We start from the raw sequence: 19,433 nt of genomic DNA, 5'->3' as shown, positions 1-19,433 counted from the left end.
TTTAAGACCACAAGCTCGCTAGTTTAACATCCAGCTTGTTTACCAGCTCAAAAAATAGTGCAGAAATGAGTGTGACTCTTTGGGCACCTCATGATTCTATTACGATTCAGGAGCTATCATGTGATTGAAAATGGATTATAAATGCATCTTTAGTTCATGTATATTGTTTTCATTTCAGGAAATAAGCGTTTGTCACTTGCAATTTAAAAAAACAGTGCATTTGTAATAAACAGTTACATAAATTCTCATTAAACATTAAATTGATGGCAATGTGTGTAAAACTGGAACATGTGCCCTAAAATAAAGGAGCTGGTCGGATCTTTGGTGAGGTGACTCGCTGCAGTCAGCCACATTTTACAACTGTCAATTATTGACATTTACTAATCTATTTTATAATCGTCCATTTCCAAATGTTGATGCATCTAAAAATGTAATTATTTCCCCTAGTTCCTCTAGTAGAAATGCACCCATTTAAAGGAAATGTAGTCTTTATTTTCCAAAAAGTTCTTTCAGGGTTTGCGTGGCAGCACATTGTGCTGATAGAAATGTTCCTCAAAGGGTACTCTTTTCCCTGGTCAAGGAAGATGCACGTTGTGTGTAATAAGTACAATACTTTCCGTATTAACACTTTTTATGGCGCAACAAAAGACAAGGTCTGTCTGTTAGCAACATAACTCAAACAGTTATGGATGGATTTTGATGATTTTTTTCAAGAAATGTCCCAAAAAAAACAATTCCTCTCATCAACTACAAACACACTTCACTTCCTGCTTACGGCGTTCCGCACCCCCCCCTTGTCTGCCCGATGCTGTGCAGAGGATTCTGGGAGATGCCGTTTATTTTCAGACCCGCACACCGAGTTTTTATTTGATACTGTCATGGCATTATTGTAAATACTTTGAAAGCACGGTATCTGCAATATCGCCCTCATATTGCTCCAATAATAAAGACTGAAATCCCACTTGCAGTCCTGCACATTCACCTTGCAGAGGAGCAGCAAGCAGAACTGTATGATGAGTCCGCTTTACAGTCTTTTTTTCCCCAGAAAAGACCGTCCTCATCACAGTTAAAAAGTTGCTGTGGTACTTCCTCCATCTCTTTAGTAGGAGCAAGCACAAAATGTCTGCCAGCAGGACACAAGATGAATGAATGAAGTGTGACATGGTTTGCACACAGGCATATTTGGTTTTGATTGATTGATTGATTGATTGATACTTTTATTAGTAGATTGCACAGTACAGTACATATTCCGTACAATTGACCACTAAATGGTAACACCCCAATAAGTTTTTCAACATGTTTAAGTCGGGGTCCACGTTAATCAATTCATGGTGCCATCTAAAAGTTTGTCAGCAGTAAAGTTAGCAAACTGAGAGTTTTGTAAATGGAGGCTCCACTGTAACACAACCGTAACTCTTGATTTTGTTGTAGGCACTCCATCTGGAGCGCTGGCCTCGTACTCCAGCGCCGCAGGTTATTCCTCATCTCTCTCCCTCTCGCAGGGAGCAGGTAAATACATGTCTCTCTGTATTGTTCTTGCCACATAGATAACTCACCTGTTGGGTGTCCTTAATGCACCAGTATTATCTTCTCTCTTGCATCTGTTGTCAATGACTCAAAGCTGTCTTCTAGCAGACTTGTGTTGAACACAACTTTGTGTTGTTGTCGACAGGCGCCATCAGTCCTCTGAGCGCCGCCGCCGCCGCAGCAGCCGCCGCAGGCCGTGTTGCTCTGTCAGGGTCCGGAGTGTCAGGGGTCCTGTTGGCGTCCAACCTGAACGAAGAGGTACGCCCAGCACGTGTCCTATTCTTATTCTTCACGACACTTTCTAACATTCAACACCTGCATACATATCTTACTTTTCTCCACATCAGTCTGTCGCCTTTAGTAGCATACACCTGTTCTGTTTTCCACTTTCCATCGTCCGTGACTATTTCAACCCATCTTTGCTACTGAGAGCGCCTTTCCAGTGGAGTGGTGGTCTTCATGCGCCCCCTAGTGACAAATCTCTTGCATGGACTGTGAAACCTCACTCTAAAGTCCTGTCCACGTGCCGTTTTTGTAATGGATAATAACAAATAGTTTTGCCATCTTGAAGCCGTTCACAGGACATTTAGAACATCTACAATGTTCATCTTGATTCGACCCCAGTGCAAAGAGAAGCTAACCGTCTTTGCTAACCTTGCTATATATTTAGATTTTTTTCACGTTCTTTTTGCAAACAATAGCTTAGCCAATATCAAAGCAAAATGCCTCCACACAGTTTGCTCAACAGGGGGTCTTCCACAATATGTTAGATATGAAGTGAAGGAGAGTATTGTGGCCACTGCATGACTTTATTGATCAAGATGTTATTTCATGTCTAAAGGCCTCTCCACATGTTGAAAATGTCCTTCTCCATGCTTTAGCTGTGAAAACATCCAAGCATAATTGATTCCTACATCGTGGAAATGAATATATTACGGTCAGCAGGGGTTACTGTACTTTTATATTTGTGGCTTCTCATCTCCCTTTGCAATGTGCTTGTTCCAACATCTTCAAAGTGAGGTAGAAATGTCATGACATTTGAATATCATGTGTAATAGCAGAGACATCCACTTCAGTCAGAGTGGCAGCAATGTGATATTTGACAAGAAAATCTTATTGATCTATTCTGATACCGACCTCCTGTTACACAACACTGCCCCCTTTTGGTTTCATCTGTCCCACACAACCTTTCATTCATGTTTTTATTTCCTGCTATGTTCATTTCTGTGTCCTTTTCCTTCACTGGTGAATGCATCCAGCAGTGTGTGCGTGCGTGCGTGTGTGTGTGTGCGTGTGTGTGTGTGTGTGTGTGTGTGTGTGTGTTGGGAGTCAAGCCAGCAATCATTCAGACCGGGCTGATGTTCCACTGATGCTGTTTACTGACCTCTGCTTTGGTTTTTGTCCTCCTCTCCTCCTTTCCCCTTCCCTTGCCCTCTTTCTTTCCTCCCTGGCTCCTCCCCTTCACCCACATTCCCGCCCCCTCCCCGACGACCCCCGCATCCTTTTCATGTCGTATGTTGACTTTGATTTGTAAATTGCTTTCAATTCCCTTTCCCCCCTTGCAACTTTTTGGAATCCGGTCTAACCTGACTTTTGCCATTTTTGACCCCTCCCCAAACAATCTTTGCATCATCATGGAAACCATCATCTCCCCCTCGTCCAATGCTGGGTGGTCCGGTCTCTACCTTCGTCTCTCCTCTTCTTCCTCCTCTGCTTCTCTTCCTGTCCTCTACTCTGCGGTCTCTCTCTGTAAAGATGGTCACGCCTCAAAGTCTCTTTACCCTCTTCGGTATGTTCAATCTCTACTTTTCAGTCTGTGTATCTCTCTCTGTTTATCCTACGCTTGTTCTGCACTGATATGGTGGACATTTTGTTTCTGCCTCCTCCTCTCACACTGATGATGACTTAATATCCACTCTGAAGATTGCTTATCCATTCCATTGTGAGGAGAAAGACACCTCCATCATCTGTCTGCTTGACATGACATGAACATTGCTTATTGTTAGGACCTCTCGCACACACCCTTTATGCACAATGATTTCATGCTGCCTCTTCCTCCGTCTAAGACATGTTGTCATCAAAACACTGCTATCTCAAAGCATCAAAACCGTGCTTGACCACACTTTTACAATGTAAAATGGCTTTTAAAAAGATCTAATGAACTTGTAGAAAGGGAATACAGTGTTCTCTCGTTTAAGGCTGGGGTTACGTTACAAAATATTCTCGCTATTAGTGAAATCCTTTTTGTAGAAGTGAATTTATTTTTTCGTTCATTATATTTTTTTCAATTTACAGTTTTTTTTCTTTTCTACTGTGCATGTCTTTTTGTTTACAGGTTGTTTTTTATACATTTATTGTTTGCATCAAACAATTGAGTAAATTAGGCATTTTGTAGTGTACAGGACACCTGGCATGAAGATTGATTGACCATGGTCTACAGTCCCTCAAAATAAGCATGCGACACTGTAATAAATGGCACACGCAAAAAAAATTGTGTGAAACAGCGAGGCCGTGTAAAGTGAAGCGTGTTGTAGCGAGGGAACACTGTATTGCATGAGCAATACAAACATTACCAAGGTGTCTACTACCAACAACTGCAGGACTATTAGCAAATCATGTCAACTGTATCACAAAATATACACCTTTTTTTTTTTTAAATGTTCCCATTAAATATACTTGTGATGGCCCACCACGATTAAATGAATATACGGGAAATCCTGGCCAGGTACATAAACTATTTATCTGCCGTATTTTCCAGACTGTAGACAATCTAATCATTTTAGCTACATTTTTAGAAGAAAAAAATATGTTCCCATATATTAGCCGCACCGGACTATAAACCGCAGATTACATACATACATATATATATATGTATGTATATATATATATATATATATATATATATATATATATATATATATATATGTGTGTGTGTGTGGGGGGGGGGGAAATCCCAAGACTACTTCATCTCTACAGAACTGTTTCATGAGGGGTTCCCTCAATCTCTCTGTATTGTTCTTGCCACATAGATAACTCACCTGTTGGGTGTCCTTAATGCACCAGTATTATCTTCTCTCTTGCATCTGTTGTCAATGACTCAAAGATGTCTTCTAGCAGACTTGAGTTGAACACAACTTTGTGTTGTTGTCCACAGGCGCCATCAGTCCTCTGAGCGCCGCCGCAGCAGCCGCAGGCCGTGTTGCTCTGTCAGGGTTCCCTCAATCTCCTGATGATTGAGGGAACCCCTCATGAAACAGTTCTGTAGAGATGAAGTAGTCTTGGGATTTTCCTACACTTACATATGTTGCACTCTACCACGGTATCAAGCACTATTCTCTGGATAATCTAATTAAGACATATATATGTTATGTATGTATATATATCTATATATATATAGATATATATACATATATGTGTGTATATATATATATATATATATATATATATATATATATATATACACATATACATATATGTATATGATTTGAAATGACTTATTTACACAGAAATATTCTGTAAATGTTGTTTCCAGCCGGCGCCTGTAACACGGCTGATCAAACAAAGCACAAGTCATGGTCATGGACCCACTAGCTGCCGAATCAGCTAAAAAGACTGAACACTTAACGAAACTGAAACAATACAAAAAGAATGCCATTGTTAGTTAATAATACTAACACAGTGACTCGTAAGCGTGTTGTTAGCTAATGCTAATGACGGTAGCTTCATTACATTACGATAGCGTGTGCAAATGTCCATGAACACACTCCTACAGACATCACGCATGGGACACTTTAGTAAATAAGAATTGTTTTAGTTATATTGTGAAACTTCCAAACAAATGAAAACTCCACACAAGTAGAAACACTATGGACTAGAAGATGGAACAGCAATCGTACTTCCTGTTGGAAGCTGTAAACAGAAGGGCACTGCAGCGCCTGCACTGAGCAAACTTGTCCAAAAGATGGCGCCATAGATCACCTGTTCAGTGTATTTGCCTGTATATTTGAACAACTATTTGGATTATGGCCGTCAGCGGACACAAAAACTTCAATTAGCAGCACCTTTTTGTAAGGTTGAAAGCGTAGGGCTAAAAGTAGGAGCTTATAGTCTGATATTGAGAGTGTAGTGTTCCAAAAGCCATGTTCCTGAGTGGCATGTCATCAGTGTTTGCTACTGCCATGTCACACATGTCAAAGAGAGTGTAGACCCTCTGTAGAAAAGTGCATATATTCCTCTTGATGTTGTGTGTTAAGCTTCTCTCCTCCAGCACATTGTGTCAATCAATGCAGTTGTTAAAGATGACCGTGTGAAGTGAAGTAGCAGTCAAAAGGGAAGACCCTGTCCTTCCTTGACCTTGGTCTCTTAGCACTAACTGAATTCCTTCCATCCTTCACACCTCTCCTTTTATCTTGGTCGCCTCCTCCTCTCCTGCTCTCTCTCTTCTCTCCTCCACCTTGTGCTCTCTCTCTCTGTCTGTCTCTCTCTCCGTCCGTCTGTCTCTCTCTCTCTCTCTCTGCTTGCAGGTGTGTATGGTGACGTGCAGCGGGTGAAGATCCTCTACAACAAAAAGGACAGCGCCCTCATCCAGCTGTCAGACGGCAACCAGGCTCAGTTGGGTGAGTTCTCATACATCTTTCATGTCCTCCATAGTGATCGTTCATGAAATGTCAACATTTTTACTTCTGATGTAACTTCCTTTAAATATAATCCCTCCACTATCAAGGCAGGAAGGAAATATCAACACAAGCATGGAAAACAAAATAGTCAAATCACATTAACACTTAACAGTAATCTTAAAAAAAAAAAAAGGGAATATGTAAGAAATGCTTCATAAAGTGTAGGAAGTGGCAGGAAGTTACAGCTGTGCTCTAAAGGGTGTGGTATTAGTGGTCTTGGTGCTTTGCCCTTATGTGGGCCTACCGAGGATGTCGTGGTGGTTTGTGCAGCCCTTTGAGACACTAGTGATTTAGGGCTATATAAGTAAACATTGATTGATTGATTGATCATTTACACCACATTGGTCTGACTACAGCGATGCTCGGCAAGCCACGGCTCTTTAGCGCCGCCCTAGTGGCTCTCTGGAGCTTTTTCAAAAATATATGAACAATGGAAAAAGATGAGAGGAAAAAAACATATTTTTTTGTTTTAATATGGTTTCTGCAGGAGGACAAACATGACACAAACCTCCCTAATTGTTATAAAGCACATTGTTTATATTAAACATGCTTCACTGATTCCAGTATTTGGCCAGCGCCCTTTTGTCCTACTCATTTTGGCGGTCCTTGAACTCACCCTAGTTTGTTTACATGTATAACTTTCTCCGACGTGTTTTATGCCACTTCTTTTTCCGTCTAATTTTGTCCACCAAACTTTTAACACTTTGCATGAATGCACAAAGGTGAGTTTAGTTGATGTTATTGACTTGTGTGGAGTGCTAATCAAACATATTTGGTCACTGCATGACTGCAAGCTAATCGATGCTAACATGCTATTTAGGCTAGCTGTATGTACATATTGCATCATTATGCCTCATTTGTAGATATATTTGAGCTCATTTAGTTCCCTTTAAGTCCTCTTATTTCAATTTATATCTCATGACACACTATCCGTATGTAATATGGCTTTTATTTTTTTGCCGCTCCAGACGGATTTGTTTTCGTATTTTTGGTCCAATATATATGTACATGTATATATATGTGTGTGTGTGTATATATATATATATATGTGTGTGTGTATATATACATATATACACACACATGTATATACACACATATGTATATACTGTATATATATATATATATATACACACACATGTATATACACACATATGTATATACTGTATATATATATACACACACAGTAAAGGCCAAAATGTGTTTTCTTTATTTTCATGACTATTTCCATTGTAGATTGTCACATCAAATCTATGACACCTGTGAAGTGAAAACCATTTCACCTCTTGAAGCTCATGGAGAGAATGCCAAGAGTGTGCAAAGCAGTAATTGTAGAAAAAGGGGGCTATTTAGAAGAAACTAGAATATAAAACATGTTTTCTGTTATTTCACCTGTTTTTGTTAAGTACATAACTCCTCATCAAGTTAAAGTTGAAGTACCAATGATAGTCACACACACACTAGGTGTGGTGAAATTATTCCCTGCATTTGACCCATCCCCATGTTCACCCCCTGGGAGGTGAGGGGAGCAGTGAGCAGCAGCAGTGGCCGCGCCCGGGAATCATTTATGGTGATTTAACCCCCAATTCCAAGCCTTGATGCTGAGTTCCAAGCAGGGAGGTAATGGCTCCCATTTCTATAGTCTTTGGTATGACTCAAGCGGGGGTTTGAACTCACAACCTACTCATCTCAAGGCGGACACTCTACCCACTAGACCACTGAGCTGGTGTTCATTCATAGTTTTGATGTGACAATCTACAATGGAAATAGTCATTGAAATAAAGAAAATACATTGAATGAGAAGGTGAGTCCAAAAAACTTTGGTGTGTGTGTGTGTGTGTGTGTGTGTGTGTGTGTGTGTGTGTGTGTGTGTGTGTGTGTGTGTGTGTGTGTGTGTGTGTGTGTGTGTGTGTGTGTGTGTGTGTATAATGCATTCAATTAAATGTTTGATATTTTTCCCCATGGTAGAAAGTAGTGTGCATTGTGCATGTCTGGAGTAGGCCTGGGCAATAAAAGGATGCAACACTATTTATTATTAATCGCCTGCGATAAGTATAATAAATGAACTGATTTCCAGTGGAAATGACTTTTTATCAACATCTAGTGGTTACAAGGATTCACAGTAAGGTCACGACACAGTACATTAAAGGATGCGGACACATTTGTTACTGGATGCTTTATATAGTGTTTCTGCTTTAGAGACTTTGTATGTGGAAGTACAGTGTTACTGTAAGGATTTGATAGTATAGCAATGTCCATCTAAAGGCTGTTGGTGTCTCACCTGTCTAACCTCTCTGGCAGCCATGTCTCACCTGAATGGTCAGAAGGTGTTTGGGAAGGTGATGAGAGTGACTCTGTCCAAGCACCAAACTGTGGCTTTGCCCCGAGAAGGACTGGACGACCAGCTCCTGACTAAAGGTGAGCCCACCACCAATCATCTTCTTCCTACACACTCACTTTTGTCCTGGATGTCATCTTCATCCTACACACTTTTGTCCTGTATGTTATGTTCATCCTACACACTCACTTTTGTCCTGGATGTCATCTTCATCCTACACACTTTTGTCCTGTATGTTATGTTCATCCTACACACTTTTGTCCTGTATGTTATGTTCATCCTACACACTTTTGTCCTGTATGTTATGTTCATCCTACACACTTTTGTCCTGTATGTTATGTTCATCCTACACACTCACTTTTGTCCTGGATGTCATCTTCATCCTACACACTTTTGTCCTGTATGTTATGTTCATCCTACACACTTTTGTCCTGTATGTTATGTTCATCCTACACACTTTTGTCCTGTATGTTATGTTCATCCTACACACTTTTGTCCTGTATGTTATGTTCATCCTACACACTTTTGTCCTGTATGTTATGTTCATCCTACACACTTTTGTCCTGTATGTTATGTTCATCCTACACACTTTTGTCCTGTATGTTATGTTCATCCTACACACTTTTGTCCTGTATGTTATGTTCATCCTACACACTTTTGTCCTGTATGTTATGTTCATCCTACACACTTTTGTCCTGTATGTTATGTTCATCCTACACACTTTTGTCCTGTATGTTATGTACATCCTACACACTTTTGTCCTGTATGTTATGTTCATCCTACACACTTTTGTCCTGTATGTTATGTTCATCCTACACACTTTTGTCCTGTATGTTATGTTCATCCTACACACTTTTGTCCTGTATGTTATGTTCATCCTACACACTTGTGTCCTGTATGTCATGTTCATCCTACACACTTTTGTCCTGTATGTTATGTTCATCCTACACACTTTTGTCCTGTATGTTATCTTCATCCTACACACTTTTGTCCTGTATGTTATCTTCATCCTACACACTTTTGTCCTGTATGTTATGTTCATCCTACACACTTTTGTCCTGTATGTTATGTTCATCCTACACACTTTTGTCCTGTATGTTATGTTCATCCTACACACTTTTGTCCTGTATGTTATGTTCATCCTACACACTTTTGTCCTGTATGTTATGTTCATCCTACACACTTGTGTCCTGTATGTCATGTTCATCCTACACACTTTTGTCCTGTATGTTATGTTCATCCTACACACTTTTGTCCTGTATGTTATGTTCATCCTACACACTTTTGTCCTGTATGTTATGTTCATCCTACACACTTTTGTCCTGTATGTTATGTTCATCCTACACACTTTTGTCCTGTATGTTATGTTCATCCTACACACTTTTGTCCTGTATGTTATGTTCATCCTACACACTTTTGTCCTGTATGTTATGTTCATCCTACACACTTTTGTCCTGTATGTTATGTTCATCCTACACACTTTTGTCCTGTATGTTATGTTCATCCTACACACTTGTGTCCTGTATGTTATGTTCATCCTACACACTTTTGTCCTGTATGTTATGTTCATCCTACACACTCACTTTTGTCCTGTATGTTATGTTCATCCTACACACTTTTGTCCTGTATGTTATGTTCATCCTACACACTTTTGTCCTGTATGTTATGTTCATCCTACACACTTTTGTCCTGTATGTTATGTTCATCCTACACACTTTTGTCCTGTATGTCATGTTCATCCTACACACTTTTGTCCTGTATGTTATGTTCATCCTACACACTTTTGTCCTGGATGTCATCTTCATCCTACACACTTTTGTCCTGTATGTTATGTTCATCCTACACACTTTTGTCCTGTATGTTATGTTCATCCTCCACACTTTTGTCCTGTATGTTATGTTCATCCTACACACTTTTGTCCTGTATGTTATGTTCATCCTACACACTTTTGTCCTGTATGTTATGTTCATCCTACACACTTTTGTCCTGTATGTTATGTTCATCCTACACACTTTTGTCCTGTATGTTATGTTCATCCTACACACTCACTTTTGTCCTGGATGTCATCTTCATCCTACACACTTTTGTCCTGTATGTTATGTTCATCCTACACACTTTTGTCCTGTATGTTATGTTCATCCTACACACTTTTGTCCTGTATGTTATGTTCATCCTACACACTTTTGTCCTGTATGTTATGTTCATCCTACACACTTTTGTCCTGTATGTTATGTTCATCCTACACACTTTTGTCCTGTATGTTATGTTCATCCTACACACTTTTGTCCTGTATGTTATGTTCATCCTACACACTTTTGTCCTGTATGTTATGTTCATCCTACACACTTTTGTCCTGTATGTTATGTTCATCCTACACACTTTTGTCCTGTATGTTATGTTCATCCTACACACTTTTGTCCTGTATGTTATGTTCATCCTACACACTTTTGTCCTGTATGTTATGTTCATCCTACACACTTTTGTCCTGTATGTTATGTACATCCTACACACTTTTGTCCTGTATGTTATGTTCATCCTACACACTTTTGTCCTGTATGTTATGTTCATCCTACACACTTTTGTCCTGTATGTTATGTTCATCCTACACACTTTTGTCCTGTATGTTATGTTCATCCTACACACTTGTGTCCTGTATGTCATGTTCATCCTACACACTTTTGTCCTGTATGTTATGTTCATCCTACACACTTTTGTCCTGTATGTTATCTTCATCCTACACACTTTTGTCCTGTATGTTATCTTCATCCTACACACTTTTGTCCTGTATGTTATGTTCATCCTACACACTTTTGTCCTGTATGTTATGTTCATCCTACACACTTTTGTCCTGTATGTTATGTTCATCCTACACACTTTTGTCCTGTATGTTATGTTCATCCTACACACTTTTGTCCTGTATGTTATGTTCATCCTACACACTTTTGTCCTGTATGTTATGTTCATCCTACACACTTGTGTCCTGTATGTCATGTTCATCCTACACACTTTTGTCCTGTATGTTATGTTCATCCTACACACTTTTGTCCTGTATGTTATGTTCATCCTACACACTTTTGTCCTGTATGTTATGTTCATCCTACACACTTTTGTCCTGTATGTTATGTTCATCCTACACACTTTTGTCCTGTATGTTATGTTCATCCTACACACTTTTGTCCTGTATGTTATGTTCATCCTACACACTTTTGTCCTGTATGTTATGTTCATCCTACACACTTTTGTCCTGTATGTTATGTTCATCCTACACACTTTTGTCCTGTATGTTATGTTCATCCTACACACTTGTGTCCTGTATGTTATGTTCATCCTACACACTTTTGTCCTGTATGTTATGTTCATCCTACACACTCACTTTTGTCCTGTATGTTATGTTCATCCTACACACTTTTGTCCTGTATGTTATGTTCATCCTACACACTTTTGTCCTGTATGTTATGTTCATCCTACACACTTTTGTCCTGTATGTTATGTTCATCCTACACACTTTTGTCCTGTATGTTATGTTCATCCTACACACTTTTGTCCTGTATGTTATGTTCATCCTCCACACTTTTGTCCTGTATGTTATGTTCATCCTACACACTTTTGTCCTGTATGTTATGTTCATCCTACACACTTTTGTCCTGTATGTTATGTTCATCCTACACACTTTTGTCCTGTATGTTATGTTCATCCTACACACTTTTGTCCTGTATGTCATCTTCATCCTACACACTTTTGTCCTGTATGTTATGTTCATCCTACACACTTTTGTCCTGGATGTCATCTTCATCCTACACACTTTTGTCCTGTATGTTATGTTCATCCTACACACTTTTGTCCTGGATGTCATCTTCATCCTACACACTTTTGTCCTGTATGTTATGTTCATCCTACACACTTTTGTCCTGTATGTTATGTTCATCCTACACACTTGTGTCCTGTATGTTATGTTCATCCTACACACTTTTGTCCTGTATGTTATGTTCATCCTACACACTTTTGTCCTGTATGTTATGTTCATCCTACACACTTTTGTCCTGTATGTTATGTTCATCCTACACACTTTTGTCCTGTATGTTATGTTCATCCTACACACTTTTGTCCTGTATGTTATGTTCATCCTACACACTTTTGTCCTGTATGTTATGTTCATCCTACACACTTTTGTCCTGTATGTTATGTTCATCCTACACACTTTTGTCCTGTATGTTATGTTCATCCTACACACTTTTGTCCTGTATGTTATGTTCATCCTACACACTTTTGTCCTGTATGTTATGTTCATCCTACACACTTGTGTCCTGTATGTTATGTTCATCCTACACACTTTTGTCCTGTATGTTATGTTCATCCTACACACTTTTGTCCTGTATGTTATGTTCATCCTACACACTTTTGTCCTGTATGTTATGTTCATCCTACACACTTTTGTCCTGTATGTTATGTTCATCCTACACACTTTTGTCCTGTATGTTATGTTCATCCTACACACTTTTGTCCTGTATGTTATGTTCATCCTACACACTTTTGTCCTGTATGTTATGTTCATCCTACACACTTTTGTCCTGTATGTTATGTTCATCCTACACACTTTTGTCCTGTATGTTATGTTCATCCTACACACTTTTGTCCTGTATGTTATGTTCATCCTACACACTTTTGTCCTGTATGTTATGTTCATCCTACACACTTGTGTCCTGTATGTTATGTTCATCCTACACACTTTTGTCCTGTATGTTATGTTCATCCTACACACTCACTTTTGTCCTGTATGTTATGTTCATCCTACACACTTTTGTCCTGTATGTTATGTTCATCCTACACACTTTTGTCCTGTATGTTATGTTCATCCTACACACTTTTGTCCTGTATGTTATGTTCATCCTACACACTTTTGTCCTGTATGTTATGTTCATCCTACACACTTTTGTCCTGTATGTTATGTTCATCCTACACACTTTTGTCCTGTATGTTATGTTCATCCTACACACTTTTGTCCTGTATGTTATGTTCATCCTACACACTTTTGTCCTGTATGTTATGTTCATCCTACACACTTTTGTCCTGTATGTTATGTTCATCCTACACACTTTTGTCCTGGATGTCATCTTCATCCTACACACTTTTGTCCTGTATGTTATGTTCATCCTACACACTTGTGTCCTGTATGTTATGTTCATCCTACACACTTTTGTCCTGTATGTTATGTTCATCCTACACACTTTTGTCCTGTATGTTATGTTCATCCTACACACTTTTGTCCTGTATGTTATGTTCATCCTACACACTTTTGTCCTGTATGTTATGTTCATCCTACACACTTTTGTCCTGTATGTTATGTTCATCCTACACACTTTTGTCCTGTATGTTATGTTCATCCTACACACTTTTGTCCTGTATGTTATGTTCATCCTACACACTTTTGTCCTGTATGTTATGTTCATCCTACACACTTTTGTCCTGTATGTTATGTTCATCCTACACACTTTTGTCCTGTATGTTATGTTCATCCTACACACTTTTGTCCTGTATGTCATCTTCATCCTACACACTTTTGTCCTGTATGTCATGTTCATCCTACACACTTTTGTCCTGTATGTTATGTTCATCCTACACACTTTTGTCCTGTATGTTATGTTCATCCTACACACTTTTGTCCTGTATGTTATGTTCATCCTACACACTTTTGTCCTGTATGTCATGTTCATCCTACACACTTTTGTCCTGTATGTTATGTTCATCCTACACACTTTTGTCCTGTATGTTATGTTCATCCTACACACTTTTGTCCTGTATGTTATGTTCATCCTACACACTTTTGTCCTGTATGTTATGTTCATCCTACACACTTTTGTCCTGTATGTTATGTTCATCCTACACACTTTTGTCCTGTATGTTATGTTCATCCTACACACTTTTGTCCTGTATGTTATGTTCATCCTACACACTTTTGTCCTGTATGTTATGTTCATCCTACACACTTTTGTCCTGTATGTTATGTTCATCCTACACACTTTTGTCCTGTATGTTATGTTCATCCTACACACTTTTGTCCTGTATGTTATGTTCATCCTACACACTTTTGTCCTGTATGTTATGTTCATCCTACACACTTTTGTCCTGTATGTTATGTTCATCCTACACACTTTTGTCCTGTATGTTATGTTCATCCTACACACTTTTGTCCTGTATGTTATGTTCATCCTACACACTTTTGTCCTGTATGTTATGTTCATCCTACACACTTTTGTCCTGTATGTTATGTTCATCCTACACACTTTTGTCCTGTATGTTATGTTCATCCTACACACTTTTGTCCTGTATGTTATGTTCATCCTACACACTTTTGTCCTGTATGTTATGTTCATCCTACACACTTTTGTCCTGTATGTTATGTTCATCCTACACACTTTTGTCCTGTATGTTATGTTCATCCTACACACTTTTGTCCTGTATGTTATGTTCATCCTACACACTTTTGTCCTGTATGTTATGTTCATCCTACACACTTTTGTCCTGTATGTTATGTTCATCCTACACACTTTTGTCCTCACTCACTTTTGTCCTGCAGATTTTTCTGGTTCCCCCCTGCATCGCTTTAAGAAACCAGGCTCCAAAAACTTCCAGAACATCTTTCCTCCTTCTGCAACACTTCATCTCTCCAACATCCGGTAACCACCTTATGGACTTATCTTTGCCATTTTGTACACATTTGCTACAAAATGTTTATTGTTATTCACAGTTTGTAGTTGGTGTATCTGTAAGATGATATTGATGTTAAATACCGGTCTGATATCAGCAGAAAACAAGTATGGGATGATATGTAATCGTAAGTCAGGGTATAGGCTACTTGGAGCTAGCAGCTACGCAACAGCTAAGCACACAAGCTAGACATCCGACACAATTATATTTGCATCCTAGCAACACGTACAAAGCCTCCGAGGCAGAGGAGCATTAAACTGTCCAGTAACACGTGTGTCAGCATCATTCAACTTGAGTTTAACGTCACAAATTGTTGTGATTATTAGTTGTTAAAAAAACAAATACTGCACCACTTCACCTTAAAGACAGTATAAGTCCATTCTAATAGTAAACTATAGAGTAGACCGGAATATAAGCTGCACACTCAATTTTAGAAGGACAATTATGTTCCATATATTATTCATAGATGTATAGCTTGTGAAATGAGTCATTTAGTCCATGTTTATTTCTAGACTGTACTTTGTTTATAAACGCTGTCTCTAACACAATATTTTTTATGACCAATGGACAATAAGGAGGTGGAGAAAAATAGATTTAATTTCAAATGTAACTTCCTGTGATGATAGTCCCTCAACTATCAAGGCAGAAAGGAAATGTCAACACAAGCATGGAAAATAAACAATGTCGAGAAAATAGTCAAATAACATCAACACTTAACAATAAGCTCTTAGGAACATGGAAGAAATGCTTGATAAAGGCTAATAAAATATCGCAAAGTGTGAACATGTAAAGCTGAGAAGACTGTCTTACATCAGGATGTACGACATGTTGTATGGGCCAGCTGTCTTACATCAGGATGTACGACATGTTGTATGGGCCAGCTGTCTTACATCAGGATGTACGACATGTTGTATGGGCCAGCTGTCTTACATCAGGATGTACGACATGTTGTATGGGCCAGCTGTCTTACATCAGGATGTACGACATGTTGTATGGGCCAGCTGTCTTACATCAGGATGTACGACATGTTGTATGGGCCAGCTGTCTTACATCAGGATGTACGACATGTTGTATGGGCCTGCTGTCTTACATCAGGATGTAAGACATGTTGTATGGGCCAGCTGTCTTACATCAGGATGTACGACATGTTGTATGGGCCTGCTATCTTACATCAGGATGTAAGACAGCAGGCCCATACAACATGTCTTACATCTTGATGTAAGACATGTTGTATGGGCCAGCTGTGATGTAAGACATGTTGTATGGGCCTGCTGTGATGTAAGACATGTTGTATGGGCCTGCTGTCTTCCATTGTGATGTGTTGCTTGTGCAGCGAGGGCATCGGAGAAGAAGACCTGCGTCTGCTGTTCTCCAACAGCGAGGGTTCCGTCAAGGCCTTCAAGTTCTTTCAGTAAGAAGCAGTCATCTTCCAGCTGAGTGTTCATGTTCATGTTCCTGTTCCTGTTCCTGCCTCATGAAGGTTGTCTGTCCTTCCAGGGATCGCAAGATGGCTCTGATCCAGATGTCGTCAGTGGAGGAGGCCATCCAGGTGCTGATAGATCTCCACAACTACGACATGGGCGGCAACCACCACCTCAAAGTCTCCTTCTCCAAGTCCACCATCTAAAGCCACGCTGCTACAAAACCTTAGCGCTGGTAAGAACTGTCATTAGAGTCCAAAGTCAGGGTCTGTTCAGTGGAGTTGTCCTTCCTGCCGGGTCATCTGCACACCAACATGGACACTTTTTAAACCACATCTACACATCAGCAGACTTGTATCATAATGTGATGGTGTTGTGAGCCAGGTCAGTGGGCTGATATCAGCAGACTTGTATCATAATGTGATGGTGTTGTGAGCCAGGTCAGTGGGCTGATATCAGCAGACTTGTATCATAATGTGATGGTGTTGTGAGCCAGGTCAGTGGGCTGATATCAGCAGACTTGTATCATAATGTGATGGTGTTGTGAGCCAGGTCAGTGGGCTGATATCAGCAGACTTGTATCATAATGTGATGGTGTTGTGAGCCAGGTCAGTGGGCTGATATCAGCAGACTTGTATCATAATGTGATGGTGTTGTGAGCCAGGTCAGTGGGCTGATATCAGCAGACTTGTATCATAATGTGATGGTGTTGTGAGCCAGGTCAGTGGGCTGATATCAGCAGACTTGTATCATAATGTGATGGTGTTGTGAGCCAGGTCAGTGGGCTGATATCAGCAGACTTGTATCATAATGTGATGGTGTTGTGATGAAACATTGAAATATTAAAGTCACTATCAGACTACTTTTTAGGCATCCACCCAATTCTTTATTTTTGGGTACAGACTTAATTGGGTACTTTTGACACCATTCCAATTCTGTACTTTTTTGTGGCACAGATTGAGTTGTGTACCTTTTTTGTCAGCAATCACAAAGTGGAGCAGTGCCATGTTGGCACTTGGCCATCACTCCAGCAGCACTGAGAGCCAACTACCTGGAGGTAATGTTGCAGTTTTCAATGGCAGCAAAGAAATTGACTTAAAAAAAGCTCCAACATAAGTAAAGTTAAGCTCCACTTTTCCCAAAACATGCTAACATTCTGCTAAATGACATTGGCTTTGCAATTCTGCTACTAATTAGTCTTTTTACTTGGCCAGTTGAAGTCCTCCAAATGTGATGAAAAGCAGCTTGGGTGCCTAACAAGTACAGACAGTACTTCTAGTGCATGGACTAAAGCGAGGAGTCAACATTTAACACACAGTTCATTTGTAGTACAATGTCTTTTATTGTCAGACAATCAGGTAGTGTAGTTATATGACTAAACATATTTCAGGAGTGTAAATGTGTTAGTGGTCACATGACTTCAAGTGCATGACGCAGACACATTTGTTACTGGATACTTGTACTACATACACTCCTGCCTCAGGAGATGTTGCATGTGCATGTCTAGTTGGACACCTGCTTAGCTGTTGTGTAGCCGCTAGTATAGCCTCACTCATCACTTCCTGTGAGTGCCTTTGATGTTATTATTGATCCAAAAGGCACTTTAGTCTGTGAGGTGACTATGACCACATTTACTCATGTCTCTGCTGCACAGAACTCATCTACCTACCTACCAAATGTCAGCAAACACTTGAGGTTTAATTAGATGTCCCCAGCTCAAAAGTGTCCATGTTGGTGTAGACATAACCCGGGTGTGATGGTGTAAATGTGTTGGTTAGGAGACCACTTACTCACCTTCCAAACATGCCATCATCCCAGGTAGAATATTTCAGTTTGGACAACCCTGAGGTGAAATGAAGATGAAGCGTGAATAATTAGTGAAATTGAGAAGACGTACTTTGTGAACAGGTGTTTTGGTGGCAGACAGGTGTGGACCAACGTACATGTGCCTTTAGTTACTACTTCTTCTTCTTCTTTCTGTCCCCCCTCCCTCGTAAGATGAGTCCCAACAACTTAGTGATGTGATGCTTGTTTTCTTTGAGAAGATTGTATGTAGCTTTTCTACTTCTCATTAACACTACTTCTTCAGTTCAAGTGACTTTGTTTTCACAGCAGAATGTTGATCTTTGTGTGTAACTTAGCTGTCAATAAATGTCTTCTTTCTTCTCTTCAGCAGCCTCCAAACACCATGTCTTGTTTACTCAGGTATATATCACCTGCTTCAAGGTAAACATGGTTTTACAATCATTTCTTTAATCCATTCTTAAAAATGACGAATTGGTGTGAATAACTATCTAATATGTATTTGTGTATATATACTTTTAAATATGTTTATATTATTATTGTAATATGTTATCTATACATGTGTGTATATATGTGTATATATATATATATATGTGTGTGTATATATACATATATATATATATATGTGTGTATATATATGTATATATATATGTGTATATATATGTATGTATATATATATACGTGTATATGTATATATATACGTATGTATATATATATATGCGTGTATATGTATATATATATATATATACGTATGTATATATATATGTATGTATGTATATATACGTGTATATATATGTATATGTGTATATATGTATATATATATGTATATATATACACGTATATAGATATTCGTATGTATATATATACGTATACATATGCGTATGTATATATATACGAATGTATATATATGTATGTATACATGTAGGTATGTATATATATATGTGTATATATACATATGTATATATA

At 39.1% G+C, this 19,433-nt stretch overlaps 1 protein-coding gene and 1 long non-coding RNA gene across 6 annotated transcripts in view; one reads left to right on the top strand and one right to left on the bottom strand.

The window, feature by feature from the left end:
- LOC133544960 (polypyrimidine tract-binding protein 2-like) overlaps positions 1 to 19,433 on the top strand; it is a 45,265-nt gene that overhangs the window by 18,132 nt on the left and 7,700 nt on the right. The window contains exons 11-19 of one of the 5 annotated variants that reach the window (XR_009804689.1): positions 1,432 to 1,509; positions 1,673 to 1,785; positions 3,283 to 3,316; positions 6,051 to 6,143; positions 8,502 to 8,618; positions 15,113 to 15,212; positions 16,577 to 16,654; positions 16,741 to 16,899; positions 18,841 to 18,890. Coding sequence is in view for 3 of the 5 variants with exons in the window: in XM_061890215.1 (XP_061746199.1) it covers positions 1,432 to 1,509; positions 1,673 to 1,785; positions 3,283 to 3,316; positions 6,051 to 6,143; positions 8,502 to 8,618; positions 15,113 to 15,212; positions 16,577 to 16,654; positions 16,741 to 16,870 (743 nt within the window). In the remaining 2 variants the exon portion in view is untranslated. The other 4 variants (XR_009804688.1, XM_061890215.1, XM_061890216.1 and 1 more) reach the window with 4 other exon arrangements.
- The window catches only part of LOC133544961 (uncharacterized), a 38,502-nt gene continuing 34,453 nt past the window's right edge, over positions 15,385 to 19,433 (bottom strand). Inside the window, exons 4-5 of the long non-coding RNA XR_009804690.1 lie at positions 18,459 to 18,883; positions 15,385 to 16,966 (exon numbers count right to left, since the gene is read on the bottom strand). This is a non-coding gene — a long non-coding RNA (uncharacterized LOC133544961). The remainder of the gene's footprint in view (positions 16,967 to 18,458; positions 18,884 to 19,433) is intronic.

The sequence above is a fragment of the Nerophis ophidion genome, linkage group LG28 (assembly GCF_033978795.1).
Source record: "Nerophis ophidion isolate RoL-2023_Sa linkage group LG28, RoL_Noph_v1.0, whole genome shotgun sequence".
Taxonomy (NCBI): domain Eukaryota; kingdom Metazoa; phylum Chordata; class Actinopteri; order Syngnathiformes; family Syngnathidae; genus Nerophis; species Nerophis ophidion.
Note: the sequence above shows the minus strand (reverse complement) of the source record. Positions and strands in the feature narration are given on the sequence as shown.